At 41.4% G+C, this 18,390-nt stretch overlaps 1 protein-coding gene across 1 annotated transcript in view; it reads left to right on the plus strand.

Moving 5' to 3' along the window:
• The first annotated feature begins 15,236 nt into the window (after window positions 1–15,236).
• Window positions 15,237–18,390, plus strand: part of XBP1 (X-box binding protein 1) — a 7,581-nt gene continuing 4,427 nt past the window's right edge. Inside the window, 1 exon segment of the mRNA XM_009282823.2 lies at window positions 15,237–15,341. Within this exon segment, the coding sequence (XP_009281098.2) occupies window positions 15,237–15,341 (105 nt within the window).

The raw sequence follows: 18,390 nt of genomic DNA on the forward strand, positions 1-18,390 counted from the left end.
GCCGCGGCTCGCAGCCGCCAGCCGCCCCTCGTCGGCGCCGGGGAATGGCCGAGTGCGTTAGGCGCGAAGCCCCGGGCGTGACCGCTGCACGGCCGCAGCCCCGCCGGTGGTACACGACCCCGGGTGGACGCGCCCCGAGCGGGCGGGAGCTGTGCCTCTATAACCACATGTACCAAAGTCACCGATTCTCTGGAGAGACGCTGCTCCGCTGTGGCATGTGCGTGGCGTTCCGCTAACGCCTGCCATTTCCAGCAGACTGCCAGCATCCAACAGGCTCCTCGTTTGTGTGTAGGGCAGGAATGGCTGATCCGGCTCCTTGAACTCAGTACTCTGCAATTGCGTCCGTTAGAGGAGACTAGGTAACCCGGGATCTTTGGCTTGTCTGTTAATGCAAGTCTATGAAACCTCCATGAATGGTGTGGAAAAGGTGTATGGGTGATTTTTATTTCAGTCTCGCACTACAAGAACTGGATGGCAGCCAATGGTACAGTTTTCCTTTAAAAGCATGTACAACTAAGTTGTGGAACTCGGTAACACAAGATGTTACAGAGCCTAAAAGTATAAATCAGTTACAAGGGGGATCAGACAAACTGATGCGAGATCCCTTGCTGGTTATGAAGCACAATGTTTTCCAGCTCTGGGGTGAGTCCCTAGCCCACTGGCAGAAGGAATAACACCACGCTCTACAAATTGCCAGCTCTTTTCCTAAATATACTTTGTTACAACTGAAGACAAGATAGCGGCATCCTTAGCGTGACACAGTGAGCAACATTAGCTTAACAAATCGTTGAAGATTTCCTCAGTGAAGAAGGGTCAAGAAAGGATCACAGGAACATACGCTCTGGGCTTCTGCCACAAGCCACAAAATACCCCCAGAAACCCAAGACTTCAGTGCTTAGCGTGACAGTGAGCAACATTAGCTTAACAAATCGTTGAAGATTTCCTCAGTGAAGAAGGGTCAAGAAAGGATCACAGGAACATACGCTCTGGGCTTCTGCCACAAGCCACAAAATACCCCCAGAAACCCAAGACTTCAGTGCAACGGATGAAAGGCTGCACAACTACGGCATGCATAGAAAGGGAGCTGGAAGGGGCATCGCTGTGGTGCTCTAGCCTGGTAACAACAGCGAATGCACTATGCAAACTTAGATGTGGTCAACACATGCGAATTTTAGATTATAGGTATGTTTCAGTACGATTTCAGAAATGCATAGCATCTAGTGTACTAAATAGAAGCATTTTAATCCCTTAGTGCAAACTACCTCTACTTGATTTTCCTTCACCTGTGAAGCAAATGGCTGATGCTTAGACAACACAGGGTTTCCTACATCATAATCAACACAGAACAGGTTAAACACTGACAACTCTAGGACATTTTTTCCCCGCTGAGTCAGCTAAATCATTTCACAATCTGTAGCAAAAGCAGAGATGTATGCAGGGGTTGCTGTTACGATGATGAGAGGTTCACTGTTAACCAGGACTCTGCATGTGTCATGAGGAGAAAGTCTCTTGACATTCAGCTAATTCTCTCTTCGCTAACTTCAGTGGCTTAGGCAAATGTTATCCAGACTTTTTAACCCGCTGTCTTCTCATCCCTTCCAGAAGAGGCCACAGCAAGTCATTTCCAGTCATTGGCAGGTTTTTATGCCCTGCATGTCAGATTCAGGATGTCTTTTTTCACCGAGTATTTTTCTTCTTGCAAAGGTCCTTATGCCACTGTAATCAATTTTTTTCAATGTTCTATTAATAAAGGTCAACAGCTTATGTCATAAGTTGCTGTAGGTCAAGGCCTCCCAACTGTCCTACACTCAATGGGTATGTCACCAGGGTATCGGCAGTAAGAAGAGTTGGAATTTCAGTGTCGGAGGACAATGGGGTGTGCGCAGGTTGTCACATGAAAGGTAATGAAGGAATAGCGCCCCTTACAGAATGTCTTCCACCAGGACACCATTGCGCAGCTTGGAGGAACCACCCAGCATCACGGTGTTTGTCCCCCTCTGTCCCAGGCACAGTCGGAGCCCGAGGGGGGGGGGGGGGGGGGGGGGGGGGGGGGGGGGGACCAGGGTATCGGCAGTAAGAAGAGTTGGAATTTCAGTGTCGGAGGACAATGGGGTGTGCGCAGGTTGTCACATGAAAGGTAATGAAGGAATAGCGCCCCTTACAGAATGTCTTCCACCAGGACACCATTGCGCAGCTTGGAGGAACCACCCAGCATCACGGTGTTTGTCCCCCTCTGTCCCAGGCACAGTCGGAGCCCGAGGACAGCCATAGCACTGGATGTGCCAACTGATGAGGTTTTTGCTGAGTATGACTTGCCATATTTGGCAGAAGTTTGCCTGTTTCGGGAGAAGTATTTAAAAACAGCTTTTCCCTTGCCACTTGTTTCATTTCTATGATTTCTCCATAATCATGCCAATGTAACTTTTGTGGAGCTGTGTGGCAAACTGGATCAGGGAAGAGACCAGGGCTAAAGGCAGCCCGGGGGGGGGGGGCAGGGACAGAGTGGAGAAGGTTATTTTTAAACTGAATCAGCAAGCTGAAATAGTATTGGGAAGAGCAGCTTTAGGAGTGGAGATGGGAATTGGGAATCTAGGAGTTCTAAGAGACCACGACAAGAGCTCAGCGTGTGTGGAACACACAAGTTTTAGTCCTAAAAAACTGGGAAGAACCTGAGATTCCAGATTCTTAGCTGTGAAACTGAAAAGTTAAGAATGCTGTGTCCTTCCCTGCTGGTCAACAAAGTGGATGTCAATTTACTTCAGCAGTGTAGGGGCTCAGATGTCAGGCAACCGTCTAAGATTAATTGCATCAGACTTAAATGCCCCTCACGAGGCATCCGTGAACACTGCGTATTTAATTTTTCCTCTTTTTTCTATTTCATCTTTAAAAATTACATAAACATCATACCTTGAGATATTATTAATTTCAAATTTAAATATCAAGAAAATAGGGATTATCTAGATTAGACAATTCAATCTTGTCCCCTGTCCACATGTACTGTGAAATTCTTCTGTTACATGGGTACTTTTTTCCCACAGGGTCTTGCTTCACAGGAGAATCCCACTGTAGATAAAAATCAATGAAGTATAGTGAAAAAATGTTCTAGATAAGACCCCTCTGTTAATGAAATAGAATCATCAGTACTTTTGAGATATTTCCTAGGAAATGGCCTAGAAGTAGGGCCTCTCCAGGTTAGGTTGAGAGTTAGGAATGCAGAAATGGCAGGCCAAATAAATCTGGAAACTAACTAGTGAAAAATATGGGAATGGGGCTCTACGTAACAAGTGGACAGCATCCTACCCCTAAAATAAAAGTTGCTGAAGATCTGATCCACCCCACTAAACTGTCCATGTCAGTGGGCTCCAGACACAGCAAAACTGCCTTTGCAGTAGCCTCATAGTCGAATACTGAGGAGTGACATGAGGCACTAGGTCTCAGGTCACCAAGTTCCCTCTACTTGGGCAGAAATCCAAGCAGGAGGTTGCAGGAAGAGAATGGGCTGTCTATCATTAAAGCAATCAAATATTTCTAATTGGCTTCCTTCCCAGCTGGCAGCATACAGTTCACAATTCAGTTATGCCATAATACTTCAGATATGTTTTCTTTTTTTCCCCTGCATAACAAACTGAGGCCCAGGGTCTGAAATACAGAAGTCTCAAGCATTTGTAACTGCAGCTGAGGACAGCAAGAGCTGTGATTTGAACATAATGAAATGATGTATAATGCCAAATGGTCTGAGAAAGCATGCCCTAGGCATCTCAGAAGAGGACAATCAACACTAGAGGATGCTTTTGACACAAAACTTCCTACATCTCATTTCCCTTGCAAACAAATGGATATTATAGAACCCTCCTCCCCCCACACTGCTCTTGAGAGAAAACAATGTTAGTGAAGTACCCACATACTACTGCGATGAATGTTCTAGAAAAAGGCCAAAACAAAATTAATTATTTTGTGCTGAGAGCAGAGCTGGAATATTGCGCAGGAAGTATAGCTCTGCACATCAGGCAAGAAGAAAACAACATTGAGTAGCCACTCAGCCATTCTCACCATTAAATGAGGCAGGAACCCAGCTTCCCTGGTCCTGCCATCCCTGTAATTGAAAATACATTTGGCTGAAGGCGTCTGAAAGCTGCTTTCTGTCACATCTGTGCAGTCAACCACAAATACAGCACACTGGAGAATCCCTTCTAGAGCCTCTTTTAGCCTCATTTCATAATGAAATTAAACATATGCTATCCGCCTGTCTGCCTTGCTGCTCTTCTGAACCTATTAGCTAATTTTAACCAAGCTTAAGGGCAGAACAGAGGTCTTAAGACAGTACATACTTGCAAATTTTGTGAAAATCGGAGGCTCTGGACTCTGGGTACTGCAGCAGTATCCAAAAAGGACATGGGGGAAGCTAGGGCAGCAGGAAAACATCTAAGAAACTGAGCTTTTTCAATTCTACTGTCCAAAGAACAGTGTGTGGATTTCACATTTTTAAAATAAAAGAATCCATTCTAATTGTATCCTGTTTAATTAACATGAAGCTTTTGTAACCTTATTTGCATTTTAAGGAGTTACTGCTACTGCAATGAAGTAAATGTGTGTGCATGTAAATGTTTGGTACAGAATAGTGTCCCTCAGTGGGCGGGGGGCAGAGGTTGGTGGAGTTCAGCTGTTACGCATTCTGCATGGCAGTAGACAGAAAAAAACCGTATGTGCACAGCAGCAGATTAGTCACAGCATATGTTGTCTTTTGCTTGATGAGGATGCTTAAGGAATGCGAAAGGAAGGGAAGAAGAACTCAGGTTATTGAAGGGAGGTGATAAGGGCAGGGGCCCAGAGATATTAAGAACAAATATCTTGGAAACAAAGCATCTTTAGCTCTGCTGTTTTGGCCCTAACTTGTTTGTCTTACAGTACTGAGGGGCCCACCCCGAAACCTAGTATCAGTTATTAGTATAGCAAAGAGCAGATGACATTTTCAATTGAGTGTTTTCTTAAGACGCATTACCAAAACCCAGCCTCCTGACAATCTACAATGCTGTGAGTCTCTGATGATCCATTTTGCGGTAAGTACGGCAATATCAGAACTCAAAAGACTTACCGAACTTTCAGCCCGTAATAATGTGAATTTTTAAATAAACTGTTTTTCCTCATATATTGTCTTAGATTCTAGCATAACAAAGGAAAACATGACCCTTTTTCAAAGAAATAAAGAAACTAACCAATGAGCATGGATTAAAAGTATTTCAGTTACTGTGAATTTTGAATTTCAATTCAATTGAGATTGTCTCCAGTATCAGCCAGACCTTGCTTAGAGCATAGTTTCATCCACTTTGTAAAGAAAAAAGAAAATCTCTTAAAAGGGGCTGCTCAGATATGTTAAATAGTAAGAAAAGGTGGTTCTTACTCCTATGATTTATTACAAGAAGTGATCTGATAACACTAGATAACCCAGCGTGGCTACATTTCAATGGGAAACCCATTTACAAGGTGAGGGCAACCTGTTGCTGCAGAGTCCAGTGACTAACTCCCCCCACTGGTGAGCAATGACCTTTTCAGATTTAGGCTGTGAGTATTTGCAGGTAGTACTGTACCCACATAGAGAGGTCTGAGATTGTTTTTCCCTTTAACTACCAGGTATTCAATGTAAGTTTCACAAGCTGCCACTTAAAAAAACAAAACAAAACAACAAACACCCCCTCAAAAAAAAAAACCCAAAACCAAAAAACCCCCAGCCATCTGTTTAATGCAAACATTAACGAAACCTGTTGCTGCAGAGTCCAGTGACTAACTCCCCCCACTGGTGAGCAATGACCTTTTCAGATTTAGGCTGTGAGTATTTGCAGGTAGTACTGTACCCACATAGAGAGGTCTGAGATTGTTTTTCCCTTTAACTACCAGGTATTCAATGTAAGTTTCACAAGCTGCCACTTAAAAAAACAAAACAAAACAACAAACACCCCCTCAAAAAAAAAACCCCAAAACCAAAAAACCCCCAACAAACCACCACTGCTGTCTCCAATTAACACAAGTGTTCTGAACATACAGGGACAAATGGGAACTGTGGCTGAGAATAAGCACTATGTGAAAAAATGGATTATATTTTGGTAGAACAACCTGGTCCTCATTTCCTTCTTTTCTTCACAATGACAACAGATGATCAGAAATTTTATTCCTGGAAAAACTGGTTTCCATCAATTCTCACCACTGTAGAAGTGCTGATGGAAAGGACGGCAGTTTAGCCTGCCAGTGCTTCACAGATTAATTCAGATCATACACAATTGCTTCTTATCCTCCTACCTATCTATTCTATAAAGGCAATTAAAGAATCAGTGATGACTACAAAACACCTCGTATCTTCCTCTCATCTTTGATAGTCACAAAAGCATCATCAGGCTTTTATATGCAGTAGAAAGGTTATGATCAGATCCAGTATGGATGGTAGGCAGGTGAACAGCATAATGTCCTGGGAGAACTGTCAGCCGACACAGAGGACCAAGTGACAAGTCACCAAGGGAATTCCAGCTAAAGTGTTGAGCTATCAATGGTACTAAATAAGATGCTGAAAGAGCTGAGCATCGACATAATGAACATAAAAAGGATTATATACAAGTGGATACATCTTCAAGTTGTTAGACAACAATCAGGGTTCCAGGCTGCTGCTATAACTATGACAAAGTAAACAACTTGCAAAGGCAGCCCAGTTATCTCATTTAAAACAATAGTTAATCTTACAGTGTTGACAGCATTTCCTGAAAGCTGGGGCATATTACCAGTTTTCATGGCAATGCTGTGATGATACAGGAGAGATGCACTTCTGTAAGGAAATTCAGTGATTCCAAAATAGAAGACTTGAAGTTTCTCCAGGATAGTGGGCTGGAGTGAGATGGTATTTTGACCCAACTCTGAATAATTAAAATTGACTATGTTTGATAAATAACTGGTTTCATGATTTAAGAAAATTTATTCTTGATGCAATTTTATGAAGTACCCACATACTCTGTCGAGTCAGTAAGATCAATTATTCCCTCAGTCACACCAAGGAACACAAGGTGCAATCTGAAAGAAGTCAGTGTAGTGGCAGCACAAATAAGAAAAACAAAACTAAAACAAAGTCCAGACATTTGATTCATACCAGGAACTACTTTAGTCTTGACTTATTACTAAGTAATCAAATCCATGATATTACAGTGCCAGTCAATACTGCATAAAAATAACCATGATTAGAAATGCAAATCTCATTAAATCTAATCATCACACTTGTCACCATATTCATTTAAACAATAAAAAGACTTACTTTGCAAAATTGCAAGGTAAGCAAAAGATCCCTAGAAAAGAGCATGTAGTCAAGCCATTCAAGGGATACTGAAGTAGTCGTATTTAACAGAACACCAAGGCGCATTTTAGTTCTGTGGCCCGAGGAGCAGCCAAGTCCAGGAAGCTCAACCTACTCAGCTTATTCAAGTAAAACTAAAGTAGTAATCTGACCATGGTCCCATGGATTGTCTGTCCAGACAGGAAAAGCAGCCAAATGAATTTGGCTGAAAACTAAAGCTTTATAAATTCAAGCTGCAGATAGGGTCCATTTTAAACAAGGCAACAGGTTACTATTGCAGCTTAGCGAGCAATTATGGTAATTTTTTTATCATTTGAGTTATTAATAAACAAGTAAGACCATACTTTCTTTTAGTTCAAGACATGACATTTAGGCTTGATGACAGAATCTTTTTTTGAAACTATATGTACCTGTATTATAAGAAACTTAGATAGCCACAGGAAATTCTGGCCTCATTCTGTGAGCAAAAGCCTTGCTCCACTAACTTTGAAACAATCAGAATTTCATCCCATTATTTCTATTAACCTTCTATTGTCCTATTTACTGCACTTCCTCGTTAAACAGACACACATCACTGAAGCACTTTATGGTATTTGAGACTAGGCAAGGAATTAGAGAAAGAACAAGTGTATAGAAATCTTAGTTCCTTATGTTAATACAGTTACTTTTAATCAACCAAACTAAAAGACTCATTAAAACACAGTCTGACTACGACGTATTTTCCATAAAAGTGCTTGACATATCCCTATGAAGCAGGAGAACATGAGCAGTGAAAAACAGTTTCAGTTTTTCTGTGCTTGAGTGTGCAATCTCACAGAGTAGTGGAATAAAATGAAAACTTTATTTACATATGAACAGATTACAACCAGTAGCCGAAAGAAGGCCGGAAAGGCTACACCACTAAATATTTTATACTGCAGTCAATAATCTTTTGCAACCCGTGAAAAACTGCTTTTAAGCACACAATTCCGAGTCGCTCTGGGGTTAAAGAGCCCAGGCGTGACCATCCCACAGGCAGGTCTGCGGGTGGGTGGGAGTGCTATCCAGCTCATTGCAGCGCTGCCCGCCCTGGCCCTCCTGACAGAGTCAGGGGGAGATCTTCCCTTTGCTCTTTACACTTATCACAGAATTTGAGGGCTTCCTCTAACGGAGATATGCTGCTCTGTGTTCACGTAATCCCTGTGTTACAATGCGGTGTTTGAGTGCTGGGGAGAAAGTCTGTGGGAAGGAGGCTTAGGCCTGGTAAGAACCTGGGTCAACAAACCCAGATTTCTGTTATTATGGACACAAAATTTCAATCCTGGTCCTAAAGTAATCAAATTCCCCCTTACAAGGGATCACCTTCACTACTGTGATTATTGAGGAACTTTACTGCTCTGACAGTTAGAAACAGTTGTGTAAGTAAGTGCCAGCTTGCACCTATCAGTAACCCATGGAATGCATTCGTTTTATACTAACGAGGTCCGTTAAGGAATCATCTCCTTCCTCCCTCAGTTAAGAACAATAATATCTCACTTCTGCGTTAGATTTCAAATACTAATTCTGAAACACATTTAATTGGAAAAATCAGGCTGTGCATGATGCCTGCAGACAGGCGTGCTAATTCCTAAATGACGCCTATTGCTCCAAAGCACTTGGGGAAGGATTGAGAATGTGGGCACATGAGCAACTTACCATGAAATAACTGTGGGCATGAGATTACCTCACATTAACTAGAGAATAGAAACATACACACAGTTACCTCAAACACTTCTAGGTTATAAATTCACATGCCAGCTTGATCATAGTGATTCATTTGTTCACCCATGCTTAAGACACTGTCTTTCCTTTCAAAGTCCAGATGAGACACAAGAGAAACTGAGAAAAACATCACTGACTAATCAAGAAGAAACATGCGAATACACCTGGATTAAAATGGAAGAATTATGATAAACCATTATGTTTTAAACACTACCCAAATAAGAAAGTCTGGGTAGTACCAGTGGATTTGTTGATAACTCCTGTTTAAAAATTAGTCAAAGTATTCTAAGTATTCTTTATAATGGTTTATGAGTGTTATAAACGTTTGTTTTAACTGAGACTAGCAATTTCCCTTTGAAGCCAATTTGTGTTGAGATACAGTTCTATTTATATCTGTTCCACCTAAAGGTAGAAGTGTCTGCCTTTTGCTTCAATCAAACTGGTACACTGAAGTGAAGGAAAAAGGTCCCACTGTATAACTGTAAACTACTTCACTCAACAACTTCCTCCTACATTACAGATATTTATTTAGCATTTACCCTGGAATTCTGGGCTGTTATGACACTCGAGTTTAAGAAGCAGGTGCTGTGTCAGAGGTCCCCTTGTGTAGATTAAAGAACGTCATAGAGGGATTCAGGACATACCTTCATTGCACGGTGCAGTGTGGTGACATCTACGCTAGTTTTAAATGGGAATCAGAAGCAACCTCATACCAGAGAGCTCTGCACAACGAGAATGAGGTTTTGATGAACAGAGAGTTTTCATTAAAGCATTTCTTAAATCAAACTTGAGATCCTTCTTTTCACAGCAGGCTGTATCTGAGAAGTCCTCATAGCAGACCAAGTGTCCGCAGGAAGGATAAGGAGAGCTGTGTGTCTCATTCACACTCCCACATCTGCCTTTCCAGATGATTTCTGTAACTGGTAACTCTGACTACTGTCCACGTTCCCTACATGTTTTAACATCATGCTCTGCAGAGGCCTATACTACTACAGCTTACTTCATAAGCAAATGAAATTGCTGTACCTCCTAATAAGCAATAGAAACAAGAGATGTCCTTTTTCCAGTAAATTCAAGGCCTTGTACCTGCCTGCCCTTTTTCATCACCAAGTAAAATTGTTATTCTACGCCTCTGGAGACATGACTGCACAGCACAAACAAAGGCTTAGGACTGACTGAAAGCTTTACTCAAACGTATCTTGAGTGCTTGATGAGTTTCCATTCCTGAAGCAGCATCAACCGTTTCATCTTTTGATACGCGGAGATCCATCTCCAGCACTCCTTAGGTCATTTCTGATGTTGCACCTCAGGAAGAGATGTCGGGATGCACTGAGGCAGAGCAACCAGTAGGTGACCTCCTAGACTCAAAAAGCCAGGCGAGTTCCTTTGCCCTTCGGCAAAACACACCAAGTATGTGTAAAATGCCAAAATATCTCCCGAAACATTAGTTTGAATTAAAGATGTCTCCCATAGCTTTTCATTTTCATGCAGTCGAACTTTACTATTGCAATTGGGAACAGAAAGCCAACTGTAATGGACAAAATGTTTTTTTATTTATGAAACTATGTTTTCATCATTATCATCAATTATTCTAAATTTATGTAACAAACTATTGTAACTTGTCAGTTCAATTAAAGACTGAAAAAGAAAAGTCAGTGGAGATTTATGTTAAGAAAAAGTACCATGCAGCTGTGGCTTTGCCTCTTGCTATTTAAAGTTTGGAAACACAATTTAGCCAAGTAAACCAGCATTGAAGCAATCCAAATTAACCAACAGACTAGCCATGACAACTTTAATTATAAAAATTACTTGTGAACAAAATTCCCTGTTAATGTTTGAAAATTTAAGGTTTCCAGTGTCCTAAACAATGTGTAGTCTTTTAAATCTGTATGAAGGGGAAACATTCTGATTTGGGAACCCTTCACTCTCTCTGTACATGTAATTGTCTACTAGAAGGGAAAAGATAATAATGAATCAGGCCTGTAAAACTGAAATATGTTAAATTGCACTAAAAATACCTTTATTTAGATAACTGCAGCCTTTTCTTTTTGCAAACTATTGTCCAATATGCAGTACAAGTTTACATGAGAGTTGGAACACAGTACAGACATGCATGATGCACTCCTTCAGGGTCCTCACCAAGCATGCAGGCACAGCAGATCATGTTACCAAAGAAAGAAAAAAGAATACTAAGAAATAACCTTAGGAAATTGTTGCTATATGCTGTTTGATCATCCCCTCTGCAAGGACAGATGGGAACGGAATTAATCTAGAAAAAATTTGGAGCTATATTTTCCAAGATTCTCAATATCCATTCATTCTGCCAGAAGTACCCTCAAATGCATCTATGCAAATGTCTTTCACTGTGCTCTTGCCCCCCTGGTTGCTCTGTATCATCTCTACTCACTTCCAGTTACAACCCCACTAAATCCTAGATTACTGTTAATTTTACATGTTCATTATGTCAGTGCTTAGCAGTTCCTTCGCTCATAATATTGAAGAAGCATCCAATGTAAATAACGTGTAAATAACATACCCTACATATTTCTGGAAATCATATTTACATACAAGCTAAATATTGACACTTATGTATTTAATTCAACACTGTTATTAGTGTTTCTGGAGTAAATATATGGTACAAGTTGCTGTTCATGTGGCTCTACTTCAAGCATTACACTATTTAAAGTGAACGATAGGTAAACAACACAAAATAAATTTGAAGCACATGATTAAAGTGTATAATGTATCAGCTACTAATACGAATTGCAATGGATAAATCCTGCAATATGAAGTACTCCTATGATTAAAGCCAACAAACAGATTTCACCACTTCTGACTACCAAAAGCAAAAAACATTCTTAAAATGTGACTGGCTAAAATGAAGGAATTACTACAGTAACAACTGATTCATTCATGCAAAGGTGAGTTAAGCAACTATATACTCCATTTCATCTTAGGTTATCTATTGTATTAAAGACTCGGTTACAAGATCTGACTGGCACTTTTAATTAATCACCTTAAAGCACTGCATTTTCCACATTCAAGTACTAGCATATGATCTATTTAATTAGTATATAAAGGGCTTCAACTGTCCCTGACCATTTACATAAGAGTTATCATTGAAGTCAAGTGCTAACAGAGGAAATAAAGGAGGCTACCAGAAAGGAAACATAATGGACTCGTCCTTCTGTGAACAGCAGCTGTTACCCTGCGCCCTCAGAGCATTCAGCAAATCAAAAATGTATGAGGCAGGAGACAGACGATTCTGACAACACCCCTCACATTTTGGGTCATGCTGAACCTATGTTGAGACAGAACTGATTCCTAACTTGACATTTCCCAGTAACTTTCCTCTGCCTCTTTTCACACCGCGTCTCTTACGACAGCTGGAGGCAGGCTTCTGCGTACAAAATGCAGAACTAGGTGAAGGCACCCAAACGGAAGAATATAAGGAAATCGTTTCAAAATTACAAAACAAGAAAGCTGCCAGGACTCGCAGGGGCTCGGAACTTCTAAAGGAATTTCAAAGCCTAGGGAATGACTAAGAAATAAGAGAAGGTATTTCCTTCCAAAAGCTGGCACTGCTCCAAAGAAGAGCTAGCTTCTGCCAATAGGAAGCAGACATCAAGTTTTCCTAAGCACAGTTGTTTACCTCCCAGAGTATCTTCCAAGAAGAGGTTCCAGTTCTGAACCAGGATGTGCAAACAAAGAAGAACTTACCGGAACAGGAGCTTTTAGGCATGTGAGATTTCAACAGTTGGCTGTTTTCCTCAGAGAGCTTGCTCAACATGTGAAATACTTACACAGAATCCAGGACGCAGGCTGTCAGTTCACTAGGACAGCACAACAGCAAGCTCAGCCTCTCTTGTATTGCCCAAGCACATTCTGCAACATCACCCCCAATGACACACTTGCTGCATCGTCTCAACTAAGTGTAGTACCTTTACCTTTCTTCTTTCACTTGTGACTACCACCACCGATGTATCACCATGCATCAATGTACAAAGGTGGACACAATACCTCTCAAGTAACACCACATCTAAAGACAGAACTCACAGTGTACAACTCTATCTTCTAGTTTAGCCAAGACCTTAATCACATTTGGAAATTATGTTAAAATATGGCATCTTCCAGAACCTCCAAATCCTGCATAATCTGCACAACTCTCTGGTGCACATTTTCCCACCAGCACTATGAAGAGAACTTTGCAGGGGAACACTGCTTGGGACCAAGCTAGAAAGAAAATAGCCAGAGCTGAAGTAGGACTACGGCACGGAAATAGGTATTACAGTCAGACAAACCACAGCCAAGCACCAGAGATGCCAACAGCTAGACCTTTTAAAGGGAAAGGGAATCCATGCAATGAAGTAGAGTCAAGGATAGAGGAATGGTGTGGGAAGGGGATGGGCTCAACGTCAACCAAGTTGGTTGGAAACAGAAGCCAGAACAACAAAGCAAAGGGCCCAAAGTAAGACACTGAACAACCACAGCCTCCCCTTGACCTGTGGGATTTCTTCACGTATCAGCAAGCTGGGGCACACACCAAACAGATTCCCTGACCTGAGCCTGCTTCCCTGGCCAGCTGATCCAATGCTGCTTGATTCCCAGGTGGCATCTCTCAGGGACTGGCAGATGACATAAATCCTCCCAAGGGCACCCAGTCGCTATGTATAAAGATCTGTTTACATGACCAATGTTTGTAAAGCTTTCCAGTAATGTTTCATTTTTACAGAACTAGTAGCACAGGGTTGCCGGGAAGCAAGCCTTTCCATTTACTGTGGTGTGGATATCTTGTCTTCTTTTAAATTCCCATGAGTGGTGTGCTCCAGTCTCTGAATGTGCAAGAGAAATTTAGTTCTCAGTCTGACAGAACAAATCAAATCAAGAGATCGTTATCTCAAAATACTGGAATGTCCTTGTAGGCTTTCCCTTTATAATCAGCATTCTGTGACAGTGGGAGATCAACTTTCAGATGAGAGTGGGGATTAGCAGGCTGCCTCTACACTGAGACCTCTGCTGTTTAATAAGCATGTCAGTTTTCTGGAAAAAGTAGTAATTTGGCAAAAAATTGCAACTGCTACAGAATTATATATGTTAGTTAATTTCTGGTCTTGCCTGATACCAGAGAATTCTTGAGTTTCAGAGGAATCTAACAAAATTAAGCAAATGGGAATTAAAACGCAAGTGAAATTCAGGGAAAAGAAGATACTATGTAGATTCAAGGAACATTCTGAGCTCTTTATATAGGTTGCTTAATCTTAAATTTACTGCTACCACTCCAAAAAGAGATGACATATCATTAGACCTTGTTAAGAAAAATCTGACATCTTGTATTCTGTAACATTAAAAAAAGGAATTGCACACACAAAATGTTAGAACCCATGAAGCATGAGATGATTTTGCTGCCAAAAAATCTGTGATTCAGAAAGGTTACCACAGGAGAGGGCAACAACGGAGGTTCATATTTTTTAAAAATTAAGTTAATCGGTTGCTATACTTGCATCTACAACTGGTCTTTGGGAAGTGTGCTTCCCACGTGCCTTTTCTATGAGGTACTGCATGAAATTTACTGCTACTAAGCTACCACTAAACCTGGAATAGGGCACAACCTCTTTGAATGTAGGCAAGGCTAGTAAACTGCCTAGAGGAGCTCCAAGGTGAGCTTCAGTGCCTGTGGCTGCTGGGAACTCCAATGGCTGTGAAGGGAGACCCTCTTTTCCTGAAGAAAGGCCTTGTAAAAGGCCCAACCTCTAGCCAACTTTCAGAATATCTTTGTTCCAGAAACACTAACAGCATCGTCGGAGTTAACTCAGACTTCTCTTGTGAATCAGAAGCAAGGCTTCCTTGACTGTGGTGATGGGAGAACTAGTTCTGTTGGGCTGGGGAGACAGAGAAGCCTACTATGAGGGCACGTGATCTCTGTCACAAGATATATGCTGCCTGAGACAACTGATGCTGCCTGTAGTGGCTACACCACCACTGTGGGGAAAATACAGACAGAACTCCAGCATGAAGTTCTGAAGGTATTGGAAGAAGAGTTGTAACAGGAGGTATTCGAGGTACAAGTGTGATGAGATCTCTCCCTCACCACAAAAGCAGCTAGGTCAGAGGACTGAGTCACATCAAAGAATCACCAGTCTATGCCTGTTGCCCACTACACAGATCTAAGATGGACCTGAGGCAGACCTACCCACTGTTCCTTGTAATTCTGGGTAGTAACAGGTACCAGGAGTGCATGTGGGTGGAACACGACAACAAGGAACTGGAATGCAAGGTACATGTTTGTAAGATGCTTGCAGGAGAGTCAGGGTTTAAAGTTGGACTCACTGGGTCTTTTCCACACTTTCCTGGTGGTACACTGGAAACAATCATAGAGGCCAATGAGGCAGAGTCTCAATAATAAGTATTAAGGGAGAAGGGATGATAGCTGAGCAAAAAATCACCTTTCTGCAGGACTTGCTTGCGGCAGCGTTAAGAGAAGGCAAAGCCAACGTCACGTCCTACAGCATGCGGATAGGTTAGCAGCTCCATGCGGTAGGCAAAGGATACAGATTCTGCATAATTCCTCGTACTATAGGAGTATCACCTTTTTGCTGAAGAAAAGGTATGTCGTTGTTCCTACTAGGCTTGCCAGACTGCTGAAAAGTGCTATATCCTTTATCATCATGTTGCCTGTAAATTGTCCCCACCCACTACAGCAAGCAAGAGTGACCCTTCCACTCAGAGCAAGAGGAGCAGCATGAACCCCATGTATGTTTCCAAAAAGCCTGAACTGTTAAGACTAGAAGGAAGTGTTGCCAGTACCCCAGGCAACTGAACAAAGTGGCTGAAGTGAAACTCTTCCCCTGCTCCAACTGACAATGAACTCAGCAACTAGGTTAGCAGAGTCTCTTATAGAAAGGTAATGGTTACTCTCCACCTTAAGACTGAGAGCATCAGAATTTTGAGATGTGCTCTGGAATCCCAATGTGCAATGATGAAATTTAAGAATAAGTAAAATGAATACAAAGTTCATTACAAACATTACAGGTTTGGAATAACCTCATTTTAGGCTGCAGAACAGTTCCCTTTCTCATTTAATCAGCTATTGATACAGATCTGGGAATATTCCAGCTGTTGACACAAGCTTGGGGCCCTGGGCCACCTCCCAAGTGTTTTCAAACGCACATTGTGCAAACAAGCTCTTTCTCAGACTATGCTTGTTAGTTAAACTATCTTTTCTCTACACCCTCTTCTTCCATTTTCTTTCCCTCTATTCCCCCTTTTTTCATATGTAGATAACATTCAACTCATATTTCTTTCTCTGTATCTGATATTACACAAGGGCAAAGCCTCTCCACCTTCGTTAAACAAAACGATTTCCTTTGGTGGGTTTGCCACCTGGAACATACAACATAAAACTATGTTAGCAGGAACTAATGTTTCTGGCAGGACAGCCAACAGTATCCTCATCGGCACGTCCTTTAGATCGATGGTGGTGCTGAACTAAAAGGCAGGGTGAGAAGCATTCTTGAGTAACTAGAGCACTGTCATGTGGATCACAGGCTTGAATCCAATGACTGAAAAAAAGAAAAATACAAAAACCAGAATGTGTAACAGTGAGTTTGAAAAAAAAAAAAGGTGGAAATCAGAATTAAACTTGAAGTCTTTTAATTAAAGCTTTCTGAAAGGGTGTCTCAGTGCAAGACCAGCTTTATTGAACTTTTCTTTGCCACTCTTTTACCCAGTGACTTAACCATATATTTCATAGAAGACTTTATCTCTCATAATGGTAGTAACATAATATTTGTGAGCCTAAATGTATTCTCAGTAACTACTTCACAGCTAGTTTTAGCAATGCTACTAAAATTATTCAACAGGACTAGACTGCAGGGTGTCATGCCCTTCTTTTGCCAGCTATTACTGCCAACGCTAGACATGTTAATGGATGCCCTTATTATATTCAGTAAGAGTGGACACCACCAGTGTCAAGGGCAGCTTCCAGTTTTGTGCCTGGTCACATATCACTGAGAAGTCGCTCATGTACCACTACTAGTATATATGTCTCCGCACTTCTGAAGTTTATTCACAATCACAATTGTTTGTTGCAAAAGGAAAAAGATAGTTTTGCTCTGGTACCATATAAAATTAAATAGGAAAATTAAATCACATACAGACAGAAAGTTAGGATTTTTCTTCTGCCATAATGCTAAGAAATCTGGATATCTATATGATAAATCACATCATGGCTAGTCTCAGCAGTACAGCTATAAATATCACAAAGCAGCACAAGCAGGGGCAGCCTGTTCAACATTTTTGTTTGTTGTAAAAAAGGGCAACTTACTTGAAATGAATGTCTGAAATCAGAAAAAGATATTAATACTGGATCTGCATTTTGTTAGAAAACAGTAAAGTTTTTAATTGGGAATTAGAATTATAGAAGAAACATGAGCCCAAACCCAGAAGCGACATACAAAGGAGAAGCAGGTAGTTTTCAATGACGGGTATCTGAGGGGCTTAGCAGGACCAGAACAAACAACTTTTTTGCACTCAGACTAAAAGGCTTATCAAAAAGTCGCCATATTTTTCACACAGGTGTCAAAGTAGAAAGGTGAACTCTCAGCCTTAACTAAATGTCATGCTGCAGCGAGTAAGGAAAGAACAAACACAAACTTGTAAATGTGGAGTTTGTTCTTTGTATCATGAAGGCCTGGCAGAACTCCAATATTGGAGTAATGCCAAACCAGCACACCAGTGCCTTTGAACTTTTAAAGCTCATTTTTTCCCTTTACTGTTTAACATCTTAACTACTTTAAAGTCAATGGACAAATGGATTTCAGAAAGAAACGTTAAGTAGCCAAAGTTTCAACATTTCATAACTACTCAGGTCGTGGGCAACTGCCACGAGCACAGCATGGAAAGCTTTGGGCACCGAGCTAAGGTCGACATTTCAAAACAAACCCAGTGCCCTCGGTGGTTGTGTATCGCTGCTTGCACGTTGCTGAACAGCTGCATTCCCATGTGCATAGTATTTCGAGGCTTTCTACCTACAAAACTTCTACTTGTCTGCGCCCAAGATATCTCAGATCTGACACTAACCCATGACAGTACAGTGATGTCCTTCATCAGACGTGGAAAGCGCATGATTCACTTATCACACAGGACTGCTACTTCTAAGAAATAGGCTGGATTCATAGAATAGAATCATAGAATCATTAAGGTTGGAAAAGACCTCTAAGATCATCGAACCCAACACCACCATGCCCACTAAACCATGTCCCTAAGCACCTCATCTACACGTCTTTTAAATACCTCCAGGGATGGGGACTCCACCACTTCCCTGG

The sequence above is a fragment of the Aptenodytes forsteri genome, unplaced genomic scaffold (genome assembly GCF_000699145.1).
Source record: "Aptenodytes forsteri isolate BGI_AS27 unplaced genomic scaffold, ASM69914v1 Scaffold550, whole genome shotgun sequence".
NCBI classification, from domain to species: Eukaryota; Metazoa; Chordata; class Aves; order Sphenisciformes; family Spheniscidae; genus Aptenodytes; species Aptenodytes forsteri.